General features: G+C 46.7%; 1 protein-coding gene across 3 annotated transcripts; it reads right to left on the minus strand.

Moving 5' to 3' along the window:
* Positions 1–6: 6 nt before the first annotated feature.
* On the minus strand, positions 7–20,106 carry LOC141558978 (uncharacterized). 3 transcript variants are annotated; one of them, XM_074296947.1, is made up of 14 exons: positions 20,036–20,106; positions 12,625–14,269; positions 10,942–11,697; positions 9,794–9,852; positions 7,703–7,857; positions 7,192–7,310; positions 6,107–6,165; positions 3,430–3,566; positions 3,192–3,316; positions 2,749–2,807; positions 2,232–2,386; positions 1,479–1,585; positions 773–922; positions 7–255 (listed from the first exon to the last, which is right to left on the minus strand). In XM_074296947.1, exons 2-14 carry the CDS (start codon positions 14,128–14,130, stop codon positions 235–237), a joined length of 3,408 nt encoding a protein of 1,135 aa, XP_074153048.1. In that variant the 5' UTR covers positions 14,131–14,269; positions 20,036–20,106; the 3' UTR covers positions 7–234. The 3 variants fall into 3 exon arrangements, with proteins under 3 accessions (XP_074153048.1, XP_074153045.1, XP_074153049.1); XM_074296944.1 differs by having other exon boundaries at positions 10,942–12,354; XM_074296948.1 differs by lacking the exon at positions 2,749–2,807 and having other exon boundaries at positions 2,232–2,409; positions 3,168–3,316.
* Positions 20,107–20,510: the final 404 nt, after the last annotated feature.

Raw genomic sequence — 20,510 nt, forward strand, 5'->3', positions numbered from 1 at the left:
GCTCAGTTTTTAAAAATTGCTTTTAATTTAAACATCCAAACAGGACATGATTCACAATAATCTTCTTTCTGGAAAAAAATCCCCATGCACACACAAAACCAGCCATGCTCAGATCGGAGCAGAGACACTCAATTGATGGCAAGAGAATAAATGAGATTGTGCAACTCTTCTTGGTCAAGGCAGGAGGAGTTATGCCCATCACTTCCGAGATTGTGGTACAAGAAAGGGGGTCTTTTAGCAGCTGCTTCCACTTTCCTGAGGAGACAGAAGTGAGATCAGAAGGGAAGGCTCCCAAATTAAGGAATTGGACTCATCTTCAACCAGCTAGATACAAGGGGGAAGAAAAAAAGCCTGATGAGGGCAGGGTTTGGAGGGGGAGTGCCCCAGGTCCTTCCTTTTTAATGCATGCTTATTCTGCCGTGGTCCCAAGATCTGCAGAAGAGGGAGGACCCTCGTGGGAGGGTCTGGGCAAGGCTGGACCCTACTTATCCCCTCTTCTCTACCTTTCCATTTCAGAAGAAGTGAGTTTGTCCTAGTCCAATGCCTTATTTTTTAACAGATGGGGAAAGTGAAAACCCAAAGCTCAGATGCTACTCACCCACCTAACCAGTGAGAGACTGGGACATAGATCTGGGGTCAAGACACAACTTTGTCAAAGTCCTACTGATCTCCCTCTACCCCCTTGCCTAGTGGCTGCCAAGCCGCCAAGCTCCCTTAGGTGAATTAGAACCATGTGGAGCCTTCTCTGGGAAGCTCCCGGGCCAAGACTCGCCTCTTCCAATGGGACTTGCGAGTCCAAGCTCTCTCCCCCAGAAACCAGATTCTCAGCCTGTTGGTTCTCCAACTCGATCATCTCTCTCTGCATCTGGTAGTTTGAGAACACACCTTCACAGCAGTAGCTGCATCTCCTGTTCCTCATACACTACAGAAGGGAGAGAGCCAGAGGTAGGTCAGGCGATCTGACCAAGCACGAGCAGACACATAGTTCCTAGAGGCAGATGGACTTCTGACCCAGAAATCCGGAGAATTCCAAGTTCTAGTCTCAGCTCCATTTGTCTGCTTCCCCCTCTTTAGGATCCTATTCTCAGGCAGGCCCGTTACTGGGATGTGCATCGAGGGGGACATATTTCTGGTGTGCAGAGTTCAGGGAGGCAGGGCTCTTTGAGAGAGGTCTCAGGAGGATTAGCTGGGCTAATCCAGAATCTGGGAAGGACCCCAGGTCCCGAATCACAGACGTCCAGTCCCAACACATTCCCAAAGAACAGTCCATTTAATAGCACGGCTACCTAGCCTTCACCTGAAGATCTCCACTGATAAGAGAGCCATTATGTCGCCTGAAGACCAGCCATCCCTCATTTTGGAGGCTCCTCATCTTAGAGGTTGAGAACCCTCAGCCAGAAAGGGGAAGGGATTCCCCTAGGAGACAAGGAATGGGGTCTACTCCCAAGTTTGAGGGGATTTCTCCCCACCCTCCTTACCTGAATTATAAGGAAGGAAGTCACGAAGACAATCAGGATGCATAGGGCAATTGCAGCCAAAATGATGCTGGACATATTCTTGGGTTCAGAAAAGTCCAGGTGTTCTTCTGGAACACAGCCCATACCCCTCATTGTAAGCTAGCCATTCTTTGCCCCTTCCAATCCCTGCTTGGTGGAAGGGAGGGGTAATAATAACAACTAGGTTTCAGAGAGCTCCAGAAGATGGAAGAAATATGAGATTGAGAAAGTTTGTTAGATGAATATTACAGAGGGAAAGCAGAGGAACATGGGGACCAAGAGGGTCAGGGCTGAGCTGGTTTGCAATTAGAAGATGGGGAGGAATAGCAGGAGAAAGGGGTCGTGAAGGAAGGGGAGAACAGAGTAAAAGTAGACCCTAGGAAGGGCAATTTGAGTGTGAGCATCACTGTGGAAGGAATTATATATAAAATTATCTTCTTTCCCAACTCCCCACCGGAACTACTTCAGCTCCTTTTCCCATGGTCACCTTCCCCTGGTTCCCAACCTCAAGGAAGTTTGGACCATCAGAAGGCAGAGAGGACACAGGGGTCTCTGGACAGCTGCAAAGAAAAAGCAGCACGTCCTCCACACAAACATTGGGCTTGGGGCAAAACCTCTTTGTGGCTCTGGCCTTGGATTTCATACTACCCTGTGAAGAGGCAAGGAAGGTCTGAGGTCATTCTGGGGCCTAAATTCCACTCATTCCCCTGCCTGAGCCACATCCAACAAGGTTACCTGCAATCAAGAAGGAGCTGGAGTTCACTTGGAACTGGGAGTCGGCCAGATGGCCATCTGAGGTGACTGCCTTGTGCAGGGTGTGCAGGATGTCTTGGACCTCGGGCGATGGGATCTGGAACAGGAGCTCTCCCACACAGATGAAGGAATCATTCCTAGGAGGGGGTTGTAGATGAGGCTGGTCATCTCTCCCTCCTGCCCTTCCCTCTAGGCTACCTGTCGAAATCTCACCAGACCTACTAGTCCCAGTAGGGGGCTAGTAGGAGTCCTCACTTTTCTGAGTCTCTCTCACCCATCACCCCTCTGCTTTCTATTCCTACAGTACATAGAGACTTCATCTTTCCTATTGGACATTTAGCACTCAACTTCCTAATGCGACTGGAAGGGGTAGGGAGAACCCCATCTTCTCTATTCTGCTGCATCCTTACCAGCAGACGCAGACCTCAAGGCATATGTCTCTCTGTCTGTCTCTCCATTCTAACTAGACCCCAACAGTTCCCCTAGAGAGGGTACTCACAGGCAGTCCTGCATTATCACCTGCAGCAAGCTGCTGTAACTACTCAGAGCCTGTTTCACCTGTGGGAAGGTAGGGGAAAACAACAGGAACAAAAGGGGTAGGTTAGAGAGAGAATGCTTCTCCTCACCAGGGGATGGCTGCAAGCCTCCCATAATGCTACCGATGATGGGGGAAGAGTCAAGAAGTTTCCCCAGGATATAATGAACGGGGTATTATTGCAGTCAGTGAGAGAAAGGCCTTCCCTAAAGAAGGAGGGCTCTTTATAAAATGAACAGATATCTGTAAACAACCAGGAGGTTATTTGCCTTTGAGAGCAGAAAGTTCTCTGGATTTATCCAGAGAGGACAGGGAGCCAAAGGAAGAGGGGTCAAGTTCCTAGGCTGGGACAAAGCAGGTGAGTGTAGAGTCCTTCCCCCCACACCCACCCAGGTGAGCTCACACACCGCATTAGCCAGGTCTTTGAAGAAAGCCAGGTGCTCCGGGTGTCTGGGCTCCAGCAAAAATGTCTCAAACTTCCTGTTGACAATTTGGAAGGTAATGGGCAAGCGCTGCAGATCCAGGTAGTATCCTGGAGGGAACAGATCAAGCACACCCATTAGTAGTGATCCCTGGATCTAGGAGGTCAGACCTCCCCTAGTTAGGGAGAGAGGGTAGAGAAGGAAGGGAAAGAAGGGCACCAACCTTCCACATTGAGTGAACTCAGGTCCACCGACTGGTTGGCCAGATGAATCAGGGCCTCTAGGATACTGGAGATATCTGCCCATATCTCGCTGTGGACAGAGAGCTCGGCCTTAAGGTACAGGTTGCCTTGATTCTCCCTGAGGGAGGAAGATACAAGTCATTAATGGGGCTGGACAGTTGCCTTACTGAACACTCCCGCCAAGAGTTGGCTAAGGGAGAACATCTCACAGTTCCAACCTTAGTCTGCTCTGACCCTCCCATTTCCTTTACGTACTTCCCTAGGATAGCTTGAAACTAATCCATGGTGATAGGAAAGGTCTGGAGACTTTTTCATCAGGTTTTTTCTTTCCCTAGTGAAAGGAAATCTAGGCAGTTTAATGGGGTATCTGGAGATGAGGACTTAGCTTTGGGGTCACCTCGAATTGTTCAAGGGAAAACTTGCTCCCTCAAATCTGTGCTCAGAAAAAATTTCTAAAGGTAGGGGGTATCAGGGAAATTAATTTTGGTCCTTGGCTCGTGGGTGACATCTAGCGACAGCTGGCATCGCTTAGCATCCTCAGAACTCATTCTCAAACCTGGGACCCAGGCAACATCCAAAGCATCCCTTAGTCTTTTCCCTTGCCTATCTCAGGCAGATAAAACTTTCACAACTTATCCCTAGAAGATCTTAGAACAGGATCTCCGATCCCGAGCTGGAAGGAACCTTAGACATCATGGAGTCCAACATTCTCATTTTATAGGAAACAGTGTCAGAAATGACCAAAGTCTCATAAGTAGAAACTGTGAGATTCAAACCCAGAGCCTCCCATGCAGTTAAGTGCTCTTTCTACCCCACCTGCTGGTCTAATGGTAGGGGAAGACTAATGGGGACCCAGAATTTTAGGGCCAAATCACTCAGTTTTGGAGCCTTCAGTGGGGATAGACCTCCTTCGCCTACTTATAGTGTTCTATAAAAAATTTTATGCTTTCTATGGGGATTTACCCTACCCCCCACCCGAGTATTGAGGATGGAAAGGAAGAAGGATAAAGCTGCTTTTTAAGGGGAGCTGCCATATAGTTCTATTCCATCACCGATCCTCCATTGTCCTTTGAACCTGGCTCGGCAGCCTGCCAACACTGGTCCTTGGAGTTCTATTCTCTCCAGTTATCAGCCTTGTCCCCCAATCTTGCTGGTTGCCAGCCAATGCTCAGACCCGAGAGTGTGTCTCTCTTCCCTACCAGGACCTTCTGTCATTTTTTGCTTCTACAAACTAGTATCAATGGGATTTTATAAGATTTACAGGGGAAATTTTTTTAAATTCAGAAATAAGAGTGCTGGGTCTGGAGCCTATCCCCTGCACCAACTTAGCTGCCTCCAAAAAACAAGGAAAAAAATAGAAGTTACCCAAGTGAAAGAAAACTTGCACAAGTGAAAAAAGTGGACAAGACCATCAGAAGTGGGACCCTCCAGGGGCTGGTTTTGCTTATCTGCCTCTCTAATTTACTTTAAGCTACTGTCTCAAGGGAAGATAATATATTCAGAAAAGGACGTAACAAACCCAGAAGCATTCATTTTAAAAAATCACGGAGAAGGGGCAGCTAGGTGGCACAGTGGATAGAGCCCCAGCCCTGAATTCAGGAGGACCCAAGTTCAAATCTGGTCTCAGACACTTAACACTTCCTAGCTGTGTGACCCTGGGCAAGTCACTTAACCCCAGCCTCAAAAAAAAAAAAAAAAAAAAAAAAATCACGGAGAAGAGAAAAAGCAGTCCTTTGTCAGGGCCATACCAATGCCTGCTTTTTAGACTAGGCTGGGTGTCTTGGGCCCGATCAGACTGGGGGAAGACGTGGTCATTGAGGAATTGGATTTCTCCTGCCAGGGTCAGAATAGTGTTCTATACATACTGTACCTTGAACAAAACCTTTATGGAAAAAAATCTCCCCAAACCTTGAATTTCTCTGGTTCTGGATGCTTGTGTCCGGGTTTCTCTTTTAGGATTTTTCTGGACCAAGCTTTGAAGGGCTCAAGGGTCCCAAATTAGGGTTACTGTCTACTTCTATCTAACACTCCTTAGGTGGCAATGGAAGACCTCAGTCTTACTTGTGTGGGGACTAGATGGTGGGACTATATGATTTATTAGAATGGGAACTTCCCAGCAAAGAAACTCAATCCTAGTGCAGAGCAGCCCCTACCCTATGTCAGTCTTAAAGTTTCAAGGGAAGAAAGAGGCTGGGGCCCCTGAGATGTTAAACGAGTCGTCCAGACACCCCTTTGTCTCAAAGGCAGCAGGGGAATCTGAGTCTTTCTAATTCAAAGTCTAGGAGTCTATTCACTATGCCAGGCTCCTTTCCTTCTTCAGAGAAGAGCTTAGTCCAGGTCCCATATTTAACAGATAGACCAAAAGCCACTACTCTACTCTTTTCGATTCTTTCCTTTGGGCATCAGGAAAGGAAAAACCCAAGTCTTGCTGTGGAATTTTCATTACTGGGTCCTGTCGGCAATGAGCATCAGTAAGAAGTAGAAGCTGGAATGGGGAAATCAGAATGCCAGGGTTTGGTTCTGCCTTAACTTTTGAACTTCAGTTTTCTCATCTGTCAAATGGGAGTTTATTTATACGTATTACTTTACTACTGGAGAGTTGTTAAAAAGAGATGGCTTTGAATAGTCCAGTGCTGTGGAAATAAAGCTAACCCTCACCTGATCTCAAAGAAATATAAATTCGTTACGGGATACAGCTCCTCCAAATTCTGGATCACCTGCCAACGGAACGAGAGCCATAGTTATCAGAGAAGGGCGGGGAGGACAGTGCAAAGAACCCTAGATTTGGACCCAGAGGAGCCAGCTCTATCACACCAGTCACTGAAGCTCAGCTAAGTTAGCCTCTGGGATGTTGGAGTTGACCTGGATCAGCTTCAAGGTCCATCCCAGCTCAAAAACCACCTTCCAAAGCTTCTATTGGGAAGCTAGGGCCGGACTAACTTTACTCACCTCCCTGGAGGTGGAGGCCGAAGCAAAGCAGACACAGATTTAATACATATCCTCATTTAAGTGGAGGACGCTGGGGAGAAAGGTCTCTTTTCCTCATTTTAAAGAGGGGTACATGGATTCTAAGAGATTAAATGGTTCCCTATGGTTCCATAGCTGATGGCAGAAACAGGATTTGAACTCTGATCTCCCCCAACTTCAAGCCCAATACTTTCCCCACCATACTATTTTAGTACACTTTGGTTCTGCTCCCGAATGTGCCTCTGGTGTGTGTGACCCTATAAAGGTCACCTGCTAGGAGCAAGACCACTGCTTGTAGAAGATGGAGTGTAAGGACGTTTTTTTTCCTGAGGCAATTTCAGTTAAGTGACTTGCCCATTTTAAAGCTCAGAATTATACCAATCAGCAAATATGTATCAAGCATCTACTATGTGCTGGGTACTTGCCAAGCTTTAGGAATTTAAAAAAAAAAAAAAAAAAAAAAAAAGGTAAAAGATGATCCCTCTCTTCAAGGAGTTTACAATCTTATAGGGGAGACAACATGCAAAGCAAGCTAGATACTGGGTAAATACAAAATGATGAAAAGGAAAAGACACCAGAATTAAGAGGGTTTCTGTGGAAGGTACAATTGCAGTTGAGCTTTAAAGTTGCTAGGATGGCATGGTTGCACTGGTTGCCTGGAAACGTGTTCTCAGGCTCACATATCCTCTCATTTCCAGCCTTCTTCCAGGCCCTAGGCAACAGTGCTGGGCTTCCGCCTAGTCCCCAGATCTGAAATCAAGAAAAAGGCAGCTCACCTGTTCCGTGAGGTTTTCTAGAAGGTGATCGAGAGCTTTTCCGGTGCTCAGGAGACCAAACTTCGGCATCGTAAAAACAATGTGCAGTTTCTCTGGATCTAGATTTCCTATCCAATAGTCTTTGGGAACATCAAGGCAAGGAAGGAGCTTGTAAATGTAGGGTAGAGGGAGAGCGGCAATGACTGAGCGATGGTGAGAAATAGTATCAAGAAGGAATGGAGCATCAGCAAACGGGATGCTGGGCCAGGTTCTCTTTGAAGAACTGCTTATTCTAGTGCAGAGAAAACCGGGAATTTGGGTTCTAATTCACCTTCCTACTATCACTTTTGGCAAAAATGGCTCTTCCCCCGGAAGGTGGGGAACCCATTTCCTTGACATTTTCAGAAGGTGGAAATGAGAGCTGATGGGAAGGACTTTAAGAAACAATGTGCCAGAGGTGCTTTTCAAAGACTAAGAATACCAGTCTGGCTAGGGAGATAGGGGAAGCAGGTTCCGGGCCAATCATACTTACCACGGGAAGACAGAGATGGAATGTCTATCATCCATGAGAAGTGCATTTTCATCTCTTCATGCACCAGGGTGGCGATACAACGGATAACGTCTGAGCTGGTGGGGTATGGGTCTCCTGTAACTTCCACCTCACTCTGAACAAGCACGGATCCATTCCTAGGGGGGGTTAGAAGAAGAAATTCAACTTTAGAGTCTTTTAGCCAGCTCCAGAAATTATTAATAATTTCTCCCTTGATAGTCCTTCCTCTTAAGAGGTTGATTTCTCTTGTCATCCCTCAAATGCTTCTTCTGGGAAGCCTTCCTTGATTTGCTCCAGTATTACATTGGCGCAAACTGCTTCATCTTTCATGCACCCAGATTAGTGTTACTGATGTGCCAGCCTAACCCGTTAACCCAGGGATTAATCAGTCAACAAGTTAACTTTCCTCTTACTGTTCCCAGTTACCTAAGATTTACAGCCTTCATATATCTCAATATTTCAATAGGATTGATCTTCCTGCTTTCCAGAAGTATCTCCCCATTCTATCCCATCATCTACTCAGCTGCCGAATTGATCTTCCTAAAGCACAGGTCTAACCATGTTCTTCCACCCTAGCCCTCTCCAATAAACTCCCTATCACCTCTAGGATCAAATGTAAAACCCTCCATTTGGCTTGAAAAGTCCTTTCTAACCTGATCTATTCCTACCTTTCTAGTCTTCTGACACTATTTTCCCCACCCCCATGTATTCTGCACGTATCTATGGAGTGTCCAACAAGACACTCCATCTTCCTGCATTCTCACTGGCATCCTTCACTCCTGCCTTCCCGGCTCCCACCTCCTGGCTTCCTTCAAGGCTCAGCTCAAATCTAATCTTCTGCGAGAACCCCTTTCTCAGTTCCCCTTCAGTTATGCCCTCTGAGAAGGTCTTGTTTTTCCTGTACACTTCTTGTATGTAAGAGCTGTTTGCATGACATCTTCCCCCTTAGAGCTCCTTGAAAGGGGGGCTGGTTTTACCTTCCTTTGGAGACCTAGTAATGCTTAAGCCATTTTCAAGAAATAAAAGTGAAGAGGGAGGACATTCTAGGCATGGGGCCTTCAGGTAAAAGACATATTATGGAGGTGAGAGTTTCAAGGAGCCACAAGGTTGTGGCTGGATTGTAGAATGAATGAAGACTTTTGGGATACCCTATATTTGATGCCGAGATAGGAGAGAGCCACAAGTATTTATTGAACAAGGGAAGGGCTACATGACACGGTCACATCTGGGAAATCACTCTGGTGGTTGAATAAAAGATGGATTGGAATAAAGAGAAATTTGAAGCAAGGAGACCAATGAGAAGGCCATTGTAATCGTCTAAGCAAAATTACAAAAGGTTCTGAGCTAGGTTGATGGCCATGTGAAAGGAGAGAAGAGAAATAAAGCTGAATAGGGAAAATGTCAAGATTTGAAGGCAGATTAGAAATGTGGAACAAGTTGCTGAGCAGGACCTGCAGAATGAGAGGGGAGGATGTCAGTGCCTTTGATAGTCACAGCAAATTTGGGAAGAGGGAAGGGAAGGTGGGGCAAGGAGAGGTAAGGAGTTCTGTTTTGGACATGCTACAGGACATCCAGTTTGAAATGTGCAAAAGACATTTGGTGATGTGAAACTCAGGAGGGAATCAAGGGCTGGATAGAGAAAGGAGTTGAAAATCATTGAATCCATGGGAATTGATAAGAACACTAAATGAGACAGTAAAAAAGGAGAAGATAGAGGTTCGAACATTGGAGAGTGTTTGGAGAACATGATCTTAACTAAAAACCATCTAAGAAAGAGGGGCCAAACTGATGTAAGAACCCAAAGAAAACATCGTCATGAAAGCCTTGATAGAAAAGAATAGTTAGAAATAGGAGAAACTGATTGACTGCATCAAGTGCTTTAGAAATGTATTCAGATAAGAAGCACCCAACCACCGAGTGTAGCATCTGTGAGCATTTGTGGGACAAGGGAACCCACTCATTCAGGAGGTCAAGTACTGAGCCTCCTTTCTGAGGGGAGGTTTGGGAATCTTTGGCTATTCCGAACCGCTCCTTCCCCAAGTTTGGAGGAGGGGAAACTTCAGAGATACTTACAAGAATTGTAAGACATAGAATTCGTAGAATCCGTTCATGTGGGACAGCATCTGCCTAAACTAGAAAGAATCAGGAAGACAACAGAATCCAAGTCACAGATTGTTTGGGAATTCGAGGGCACTGGGGTGGGACTAAGTTCTACTATGAATCCAAGGACCCAACATCTGGCTTAGTTAGAAAGGCAGGATTTGAAATCAGTGGAGATGGCGATTTCTGGCTCCTTAGGGCACCTTTTAGGGCAATGTAGAGATTCCCCTGATGTAAGGGATCTAAATGCTATTTTATTAAAAATTTAATGTATGCTATAATTATTTAACATGTATGGGACTACCTGCCATTTAGGGGAGGGGGGAGGGAGAAGGAGGGATCATTTGGAACATAAAATTTTGCAAGGGTCAATGTTGAAAAATTATCCATGCATATGTCTTTTGAACAAAAAGCTATAATAATAAAAAATTTTAATGTTGATCAATCCCATCAATTAAATTTGCACTAACTTTGTAGATATTAGGCAAATTGTTTTATCTCTGGACCTTAGTTTCATCTGTCAAATGTTGGCTCATTTCTCTATAGCCCTGGGTGTCATGAAAGCCTTATTCAAAAATGAAGTACTATCGAAGTGAGGAATTGGGGGAAATGCTCCCAAGAAAGGTCCCATTTTGTATTTCACAGTATTTTGTAAGAGATGACCAGCTTTCTGCTCTGCTGCTGTGGGCATTTCCATGGACCCTGCTGCTGCTCCCTTCTGGACATCTGCGCTCCAGTAGTTGGAATGGGGGTTCACTGAGAGCGGGCACGATCTCGGTTTCCTATTTCTGTTCCCCCAGAGCTTAGCTCAGTGATTGACACACAGTAAATTAATAAGTGCCTTTTTCTTCTATTCATTCATACTTTCTGATTTTGTCTGCATGGTCACTCAGAATGGGTCACAGGTTATCCTCACTTGACAAATAAGAAAATAAAAACCTTATTCAGTCAGAGATAATAGCTGTGTCAGCTCTTGCCCCAAGTCTTCCGACTTTGTCATCTCCTGGAGAACCTCTATCTCTTCCTATAATAGACTGGGGGACATAGGGAGGAACAGACTGTCTTCATGGTGGGGCTTCCTGGCAAGACCTCCTGAAGGGGAAAGAGGTCATTCCACTTACCATAAATGTGACTTCCCACTTGAGTCTCCTGAAGGAGACGGAAGAACTGTCTGCCAGGGCTGGGTCGTAGGAGATCAGGTTCAGACGGAAATTCAGAGGGATTTTGTGATCCTCGAACTTAGGGTTCCAGTGTGGATCCTCTTCATCCCAGGGAAGCTCTTCTTTCAGCACTGTTGTGGTCTCGGTCAGCTCCCCTCCAGCACTCCCAGTTTCAGATGTAGGGGAATCAATCAGGCCTTCTCTTTCAGAAGTGGACTGGGGGTAGTGTGGAAGGACCCCCCGGGACCTCCAGATTCCCCTGCCAGATTGTGGGCGAGAAGGCACTGCCATGGGAGAGGTGGACCTTTTTAAGGGCTCGATCACCAGTTTAGATGGGGAGTGGTTGCTGCCCAGCCACCTAGCAACATGAGCTGGAGTTCCCAGGACGGGGTGGGACATCATGCCCGGGGGCCAGCGTCCTCTCTCTTGCCTCCCAACAAGAGGGGTCTGAGCTTTCTCTAGTTCAGATGGAAAAGTGTTGGCCCACGTGTTCGGTGGGGCCAGGGTAGAGCCCTTGGCCTGAGACTCAGGCAGGAATGCCGCCAAGCCTGTGGGAACCACTTGATCCAGACTTGCTGACCCTGCTCCGACTTCAGAGACGTCCTCCAGCTGTTCCTCTGGCATTCCCGAGGACTCTGGGATCACAGGCTGAAAGGAGGCCGAGGGCTTCGGGACAAGTGAAGCCTTCCAGGCCCTTGTCTTAAGCCAAGCAGGAGTCTGGAGGGAGGAAAGGAAAGGGACTGATTTTGTTCTGCCTCCCCCCACCAGAGAACTGGGGCTTGCAGCAGGGGCTAACCATGGCTGTGTCATCCAGAGCTCTGTTCCTTCCCCAGTGGCCCTGCGCCCCGGGGAGCTCAGACTGCTGTTTCTGGCCAAGGATGAGTTCTCAGAGAGATGGGATGGCTCTGCTGTAGCCATTGGGCTGCCTCGGAGGGCAGAACCGCCCTGGGAAACTTCTGCAGCCGCTTTGGAAACAGGAACCAGGCTGGTCTGCAGTTTGGCTGAAGCTGCCGGAGAAGCCGTTAGAGGGGTCTCTGTGAAGGGGGCAAGAGATGGACCGGACACAAAGTTCTTAGGTTCTGCTGCCCAGCCAGAGCCCTGCACTGTGCCAGTGGGGAAGGAGGCACCTGTAAGGATAGGAAGCAAGGTCTGGCTGGAAGCAGCCGCAAGCGGGGGGGTAAGGGGGGAACCGGGCCGAAGAGTTCTAGCGCCTTGAGAGAGCTCATGTCTTATGGGTCCATACAGACTCATGCCTGCGGGAGGCTCCCAGGTAACTGGGGTGTCGGGCACTTCATTGTCCAGAGTTGGCTCAGGCCTAGGGAGCTCGGCAGTAGCCCCAAGGGCCTTGGGCAGGAGAGTTGAGGAGTCTGTCTCCTGCAGAAGAGAAACATAGGAAGTGCTAAGGACTGGAAGACAGCCACCAAGGGCTCTAAGGAGGATTCTGGGCTCGGGGTAGCTTGGAGCTGCTGCCCGTGAGATCTGCGGTCTCTGATCAGTGGGCCTGGCTGCTCCACTGAGTCTCTACCAGCCAACCCACAGGCAGGGAAGGGCTCCCCCGGGGTTAACGTGGTGGGGCATTACTCGAGTTAATTCAGTCCTAGGGACACAGGAGAAGAGGGAGACAAGAGTATCAGGCTGACTTACCTCACTCCCTGGGGCCGAGGGGCTCAGGGCCTCTGACGTAGCCACAGGAGACTGACCTCGCTTAGGAGTAACTCCCGCAAAGACTCTTGGTGGAGGAGACAGCAGAAACCCGGAATCCGAGTCAGCAGCTTCCACGGGCTCGGATGCTTCTTCCAAGACCCCACCACTGCCTGCTGAGAGCAGCTCGGACCTCTGGGTGGGGAGGTCATGCTGAAGGATGGGGTCACTGCAAAATCCTCCCACTGGAGAATGCCCCTCGTGTTCTTTTATAGTTGCCAAGAGCTCCTGATCAGAGCCAGTCACCCTGGGAGAACGCTCCTCGAATCTGGTTGGTGTGGGGAAGGCCGAGATCCAGATGTGATCCAGGGGGCTGATGGGAGAAAGGTCTTTAGAGGCGGGGGCTACTTTCTTAGGCTCCCTGGAATGAAGTTCAGATTCGATGGGCCAAGAGCTGGCGGCCGGGATGGCACTTGTGGAAGTGGAATGCCCCCGAGGGTTCTCTGAGCTGGGTGAGAGAAGAGAGGCTCTCAAAAGCTTGGGAACATGGGACTCCGTCTCTGTGCCCCGTGATACCCCAAAACTCGGGAAAGGGACAGCACTAAATGCTCCTCGGGGCAGGCTCGGAGACCTGGGTGTCTCTGGGGGCCCAGGGTTCGGGTGTGTGCTTATGGATACCAAGCCTTCCTTGGAGGGGGAAGGGGCAAAACCGACTTTGTACTGGGGATGGGACAAGGCTCTGGAGCTGGATTTCACCGTCAGCTGGGCTTTGGAGGCAGCGGCCGGCATGGCAGACTCTGTGGACAGACCGTGATGTCCGAGGCAGATTTTGCAGTCACCCATTGGATCCCCCCGTTCTGTTGGTCTCATTGTCCCCAAAGAGTCGATGCTTGGAGTTTGAGGCAGTCCAGCGGCTCCGGAGTCATCAGCATCTATCAGGTTAACTTGGGCAAGGGATTCCTTGGTGTGGCCTTTTGGGGGACCTTGAGACTTTAGGGTCTCGTTGGCTTGCAAAGTCCTGATTTTGGGGAGAAGCCTTGACTTAAGACCCAGAGAACTGTGCTGTGAGAACAAGGAGAATGGGTTCTGGCTTTGCCGGTTTTGTGTCTGCCTGGAAGCTCCTTTGTCTTTTGAACCTTCAGGAACCACACGGGAAAGGAAAGGTTTCCCAGGGGCTAATGTCTTCCCTACAGGACCTGTCAGGACCTCAGGAGGCAGAGGGACAACCTCTTTGGCTAGTCCCCAAGGTTCCTGGGATTGGTCCATGTCATTTTGCATTGGGGGGGATGTGGAGAAGTCCCCCAGGGGAAGTTCATCAAGTGTCCGAGTTGAGGGGTCTGGGAAAAGCCCCTGCTGCTCTAAAGAGGTGCCGGCCAGGGCCAAAGAGGCAGAAACCCAGAGGGAACAGACTGCTACGATTACTAGTCCAGGGTTCCAACCCCTTCGTTCTAGGCAAGTCCCTGAAGACAATTTCAATAGGTGGCCTGTATTCTGTCCTGAGACGTCCATCGTGGAAGCTTGCTCAGTAGTGGTAGAAGGCCATATAGGTCGTCCTGCCTCTTAGTGGCCAAGGTCCCCCCTCTCCTAGCTGGGCAGCTTTGCTGTGCAGGTGGGACACCCAGAGAAGAAAAATGTTACTGTCAGCACCCTGTAAGGCAGAGGAAGAGAAAGTATCAAACACTGGAACCTCCCGTGGAAAAGACCCTCAAAGCGGCTAGTCCAACTTGTTCTATTTTGGGGAGTTAGAAATGAAAGCCTGTGGACAGGGGGCAAGGTCACCTGGCAACTGACTAGAAAGGCTCAAATGGTACCGAAGTCACAATTGCTCCTGTCATTTATAGCTCTAAGAGTTAGTCAGAAATTCATGGTCTCACTCCCCCTCAAATCGGGGCTGGTACAAGTGAATGGGCTCTGGGAGGGGGTGGGAGGAGAAGAGAGACCTAGGATTGGGCCCAGGCCCCTGCAGCGAGGCTCCGGGGTATAGAGTTTAGTGAGGGATGGTGAGGGGAGCCCTAAAGTCTTGTTTGTCTCTAGAAAGAAGCTTTTCTTTGGTCGTGGCCCTTAGAGCATAGGGGTTCCTGGGCTGTGCACAAATCCTATCATCTATACCCACAATGCTCCATCTCTGAAGGGGTCTACCTGCTTTTATTAATATTTTTTAACCTTAAAAAGTTACTGCTACTTAGGAAGCATCGTGTTTTTTTTTCCTTCTTCCCTTTCACTGAGGAGAGGGAGATGGATAATTAGATTACTAAGGCAAGTGAGGGGAAGGAATTAGACTATACATTGTCAGAAGGATTTTTTTTGGGGGGGAAGTATATTCCTCAATTATGCTGATTTTTTTAAAAATGCTTTGTGGATTTGGAACTATGCTCAGAAAGTTATCAAACTGTGCATACCTTTTGATCCAGCAGGGCTACTACTGGGCTTATATCCCAAAGAGATATTAAAGAAGGGAAAGGGACCTGTATGTGCAAGAATGTCTGTGGCAGCTCTTTTTGTAGTGGCCAGAAACTGGCAACTGAGTGGATGCCCATCAGTTGGAGAATGGCTGAATAAACTGTGGTATATGAATGTTATGGAATATTATTGTTCTATAAGAAATGATCAGCAGGATGATTTCAGAAAGACCTGGAGAGACTTACAGGAACTGATGCTGAGTGAAATGAGCAGGACCAGGAGAAAAAAAATGCTACATGAGGATGTATTCTGATGGAGGAGGCCCTCTCCAACAATGAGATGAACCAAATTAGTTCCAATAGAGCAGTAATGAATTTGAACCAGCTACACCCAGCAAAAGGACTCTGGGAGACGGCTATGAACCACTACATAGAATTCCCAACCCCTCTGTTTTTGATTACCTGCATTTTGGATTTCCTTCACAGGCTAATTGTACACTATCTCAAAATCTGATTCTTTTTGTTCAGCAAAACAACTGTTTGGACATGTATACATATATTGTATTTAACTTTTACTTTAACATATTTAACATGTATTGGTCAACCTCACATCTGGGGGGGGGGGAAGGAGGGGAAAAATTAGAACAAAAGGTTTGGCAATTGTCAATGTTGTAAAATTACCCATGCATATACCTGGTAAATAAAAACTATTAAATAAAAAAAAATGCCTTGTGATCTTTAAAAATATTTTTAAGTGGGGTATGGCTCTTTAAGAAGGGAAGGGAGGGATCGTGGGGAAAACAATGATGATATTTAATAAACGTTTATTTAGCAGAGATTATTCTGGGAGGGACAGTACAGCAATGGTCACAATCCTTCCTCAAGAACCCAATATGGACTGAACACATGTGGTAAGTTCCTTTAGTCTGGCATTCAAGGTTCTCTGATCCATGTACTGACCATGCCAAAAGGCAGAGTCCCATAGTAGAAGAATATGCTTACTCTGATAAGAAACTGTCATTTTCTGGACGGACCCAAGTTTCTACAGTGCTTTAAGACCAGAGGTGTAAAGGACAGTACTGAACGTGGAGTCAGTCTGACCTCAGTTCCTGACCAATATGACCCTGAGCCTTAGTTTTCCTAGTGTAAAGGAGGAATGACCAGTTGGTTTCTACTACCCTGTTTAGCTCTAAATCTGTAAAATTACTTTCCTTGAAAATCTGAGGTCCCTGTATCATCCCTACCCTACAGATGAGAAAACAGGTTCGAAAATCTGAGGTATACTCATCACTCCCATTTTACAGATTAAAAATAAACAAACAAACAAACAAGTAATAAAATAAATAAATAAATAAATAGACAGATAGACAGATAGACAGATAGACAGACAGACAGACAGACAGACAGATAGATAAAACTGAGACTGAGTAGTAAGCAATTTGTCCAGAGGCAGGACTTAAATCCAGTGCTTTGTGCCCTGGGAATGTTAGCTATTGATAGCAGGATAGACCGAGTGCTGGGTTTAGAGACCTGGATTCGAATCCTACCTTTGACACTTAACTTCATGACCACATAGCAAACAACTCTCCCTCTGAAGCCGTTTCTTTATTAGTAGAAATGGGGACAAGTGAGATAAAGTGCATCAAGCAACCTCCAAACACTCTGTGGGGAACAGATGGCCTTTTAATCCCCTTAGCAGCCCCCTATCCCAAGTTTCCCAGGGGTTCTCAGGCTGCCTTCTTGAACTAAGTCCCCAGTACTTACCCATCGTCATTTCCCCAGAAATGCCTTCTTCCTCTTCCCCTCACCCACTCCTCTGTCTAGCCTAGCTCCACCCCCAATTTCTGAGATCTTTCTTTGATCACTCCAACCCCCAGTGAGGAAGTCTCTGGACTTTGCATGTCATTTGGTGGTTAAAGCACCAAAGCTTATGGTTTTGGCAAATCACTTTTACTAGTAAATGTTGGAGGTGGGATTTGAACCCAGGTTTTCCTGGCTGTAACCACTATGTCATGCTGACCTCCCCGATCTGCTATTGATTTACTCAAGTCTCCCTCACTCCACTGTGCCCTATCTCAGTACCTGTCAGCTGTGTGGTACAGGGCATGGAACCCTGGGCTTGGAATCAGGAAGATCTGAATTTAACTTCAGTCCCAGGCATTTATTTACTCCCTGGACAAGACACTTAACCTGTCTGTCTCCATTTTCTTAACTAGAAAAATAGAGATAATAGCACTTACCTCACAGGGTGAACTAGTGAGATAATATCCGAAAAGCCTGGCAAATAGGTGCTTAATAAATGCTTGTTCCCTTTCCCTGTCAAAAATAGGTCCCGTCCTATCCCACCCACCACGAAGGCTGATGGCAGCAAGGCTACAGATGGGAAAGAGCTTTGGAAGGAATGGGCAGCTGGTTCAAGAGACATCAGGTCAAGAGAATCCATTTAGTCACCGAATTTGTGCCTGCATGTAAATGTGCAGGAGTACTATGTTGTAGAGGTGACAAGAGATCCATTTTTCCAGAAAGGACCAGATAGTAGGAAATAGCATGGTCTAATAGAACGAGATTTAGAAGGACCATGGCTTCCTCATCTGTAGAGCAATAGTCGGATTAGACTCGAACGTAAACATTTAAGTATTTATCACATCTCAAAAGAATGAGACTTTCAGTGAGCATCGAGGTTCCTCCAGCTCTAGGATTCTGTATTCGTACCTCTAGACCCTACTCTGCCCTTCTGCAAAGCAGAGTCTTCCCTTCATTCTTTACTCTCTCCCTCTCCAGGTCTGACCCTACCATCTTAGATCTTCAACCTCCTGGGCTATTACATCCTTCTTGGACCAGGGGAATCTTGCCTTTGACCCAAGTATCTCCATTCAGTCTACTTCTGCTTTTGTCTCTTGAGTCAAAGGCCCCTCACTCCATCTCATCTCCCTGGGTAGAAGAGGGATCTGACCAATTTAAGATTTTTAGCCCCCTTTTCTTTGCTATCATTATCTTCTGGTGTTTGGTTCTAACATCCACTTGCTCAGCCCTCTTCTCCCTCCCCCACACATTCTAGATCTTATTCACAAAGGAAAGAGACCATCAAGAACTCATCTTGAAATCAGAAAGGCCTGGGTTTAGATGCTGACCCTGGACACATACTAGTTTGTCTTCAGGAACATCTAACTTTATTCTCTCAGAGTTGAGACACTTGAAAGATTAATTACAAGAGATAACCATGGAAGGAATTTCCACATTGGAAGTTCCTTGCATTGATGAAGTCACACTTCTAGAACAAATCAAGATTAAATAATATTTGTATGGATGCCATTTCCTATTTGGGCCAATTCTGAGAGCAAGGTTTACTCCCTGCCGCTCTCCTTCCCCTCTATTGTAAAAGCTTTTTCTTGCCTCTTTTTATGGCAGATAATTTGCAATTAGGTAACATTTGTAAATAACTTGGCACAGTATCTGGCACATAGCAGATGCTATATAAATACTTATCTTCTCCCTCCTTCAAAAGGAAACTTATAAGAGAAGAGTAGTCTATGTAAAAATAGAGATTAGAGTCACAGGGAATTGAAAGTATAGTAAGATTTCTATATATGGATGACCTACAGCTGAAGACTATCTAAAGTTTGCAGTATTCCCTTCCTGGAGCTTTTGCAACATCATCACCCAACCTTCTCCTAAAGGAGATAGACTCTTCAGATGGCATGGAGATATCCAGCACTTTACTAGGGCTTCCCTTCTATGCTGAAGGGAAAAGCGATCAAACTCATGGAGCTAGGAACTTAAAGGAACAGTCAAACCAATACTCAATTCTCCCCAAAAGTTGACAAAAGCTAATCTGTCATTATCGTTTCGGAGCCCAAGAATCCTGCCTGATCATATGGCATTTTATGATTAGTGTCTTATATAAATCGCATCATTTGGTTCTTTTGAGGTTGTTCAGGATCCCCATTTCATTGATGAGGAAAGAAAGGAAGCGACTTGCCGAAGTTGCGCAACTAATCCGTGGAAAAGCCAACACTAGAACTCACATTACTGGATTTCTAATCCAGGAGCTGGTTCTTCTATCTCCTGATGTCAGGGACCCCAAAGTATCCAGACAGGCTGCCAGTGGCCCCAGCTCTTTTAGGAGAAGTTTTATTGTCAGAAGAAATACCTTAAGAGCCCGAGGGTGGTAGAAGGGAAAGTACCCTGGGCTTAGAGTCAGGAAATTTGGGTTTAAGATTCCCTCTCCAGCATTCAGTTCCCAGCAGAACTTATTGAATAACCAGGAAACTTGGCCTGGCTGCATGTTCAGGACTGAACCCAACTAATGCCACTAGCAGCAGAAAAGACCCTATGAAAAAGCAGCTGCTTCCATAGATCCAAAAGGGATATTAGAAAGAACCTTACCCATAACCCCTTAAATACTAAGGTTTATCTACCATCTCAGGCTTTCCCATTGATCCACTCATTAGGCTGGTCAGTGCGATACACTGGAAAGACTAGTTTTAATCTTATTTTTACTACTTATTTTTTGTCTGACTTTGTATTAAAAGCTTTTTCTTCATGACCTGTAAGAGGAAGGACAGTGGGGGCCAAATAGAATCTGTTTTAGCTGTGACATTCAGCATTTTATGATCCTCAAGGCATAGGTCTAATATTCCTGAAAACAAAACAAAACAAAACAAAACAAAACAAAACAAACATAGCTTGTTTCTTCATATCCTTAGGGAGGATGGTTTCAGGAAGGACGGTTTCAGGAAGGACAAAGGCCTCCAAGAGTTACCTGAGGTGGAGGAAACCTGAAGGAATTTTGATGGAGGTGGGGCCAGGTAGAGGAAGGAATGAGAATTAGAGTGGAAATTGGGGCAAGAATAGGGAAAGAAGTATCACAAGGAATTAGACACCAATCTTAACATTTTTAGGACAGACTAATTCAGCCTTGAGAAACTCAACATCCCCCAGTCTCTAGGATGGGCACCTTGTCACTAGGGAGGAAAGGTCTCCCTTTCACCCCTCAATTACCTCCACTTACTCACCTCAGCACTAACGACTCAGCTTCTCATTCCCCTCCCATACAGGATCAATTGAATACAGGTTCTTCCTTAGCTCTTTTATACCTTGCCTGTCAGGGACCTGCCTTGCAGGCTTTCACCTGAGTCTTTGATTCATCAACTTAATTAGGACCAGGCCAGTATTAATTGCTTTTCATCCCCATCCCAATGATTCAGGCCTGACTGTGGGAGATCTCACCCACCGAAGAGATGGTGGGCTAGTCCTCAGATCTGAGGGTTAAGGAGGTCTTCTGCTGGGCTTCTCTTGAAGGAAGGAAGGATCCTTGCTTTCTTTGGCCATGATCTCAACTCCCAGCTCTCTGTTCCCAATAGGTAAGGAGAGAGGTATCCTATTTGGAACTTAAAGGCCTGGGAAGACCAGGGAGACAGACAGCAGCCTGCAAGGCTCTGAAACATCACTCTTCACAGCCCCCATTTCCATATTTCTCACAACACCACA

This window comes from Sminthopsis crassicaudata, chromosome 2, assembly GCF_048593235.1.
Source record: "Sminthopsis crassicaudata isolate SCR6 chromosome 2, ASM4859323v1, whole genome shotgun sequence".
Lineage (NCBI taxonomy): Eukaryota > Metazoa > Chordata > Mammalia > Dasyuromorphia > Dasyuridae > Sminthopsis > Sminthopsis crassicaudata.

Coding starts and splice junctions, on each gene's coding strand:
- LOC141558978 (XM_074296944.1), bottom strand. CDS start 14,130: ATGGACGTCTCAGGACAGAATACAGGCCACCTATTGAAATTGTCTTCA. Junction 3,317..3,429: donor GAGTTCACTCAATGTGGAAG/GTTGGTGCCCTT, acceptor TGTTCCCTCCAG/GATACTACCTGGATCTGCAG. Junction 2,808..3,191: donor TCAAAGACCTGGCTAATGCG/GTGTGTGAGCTC, acceptor ACCTTCCCACAG/GTGAAACAGGCTCTGAGTAG.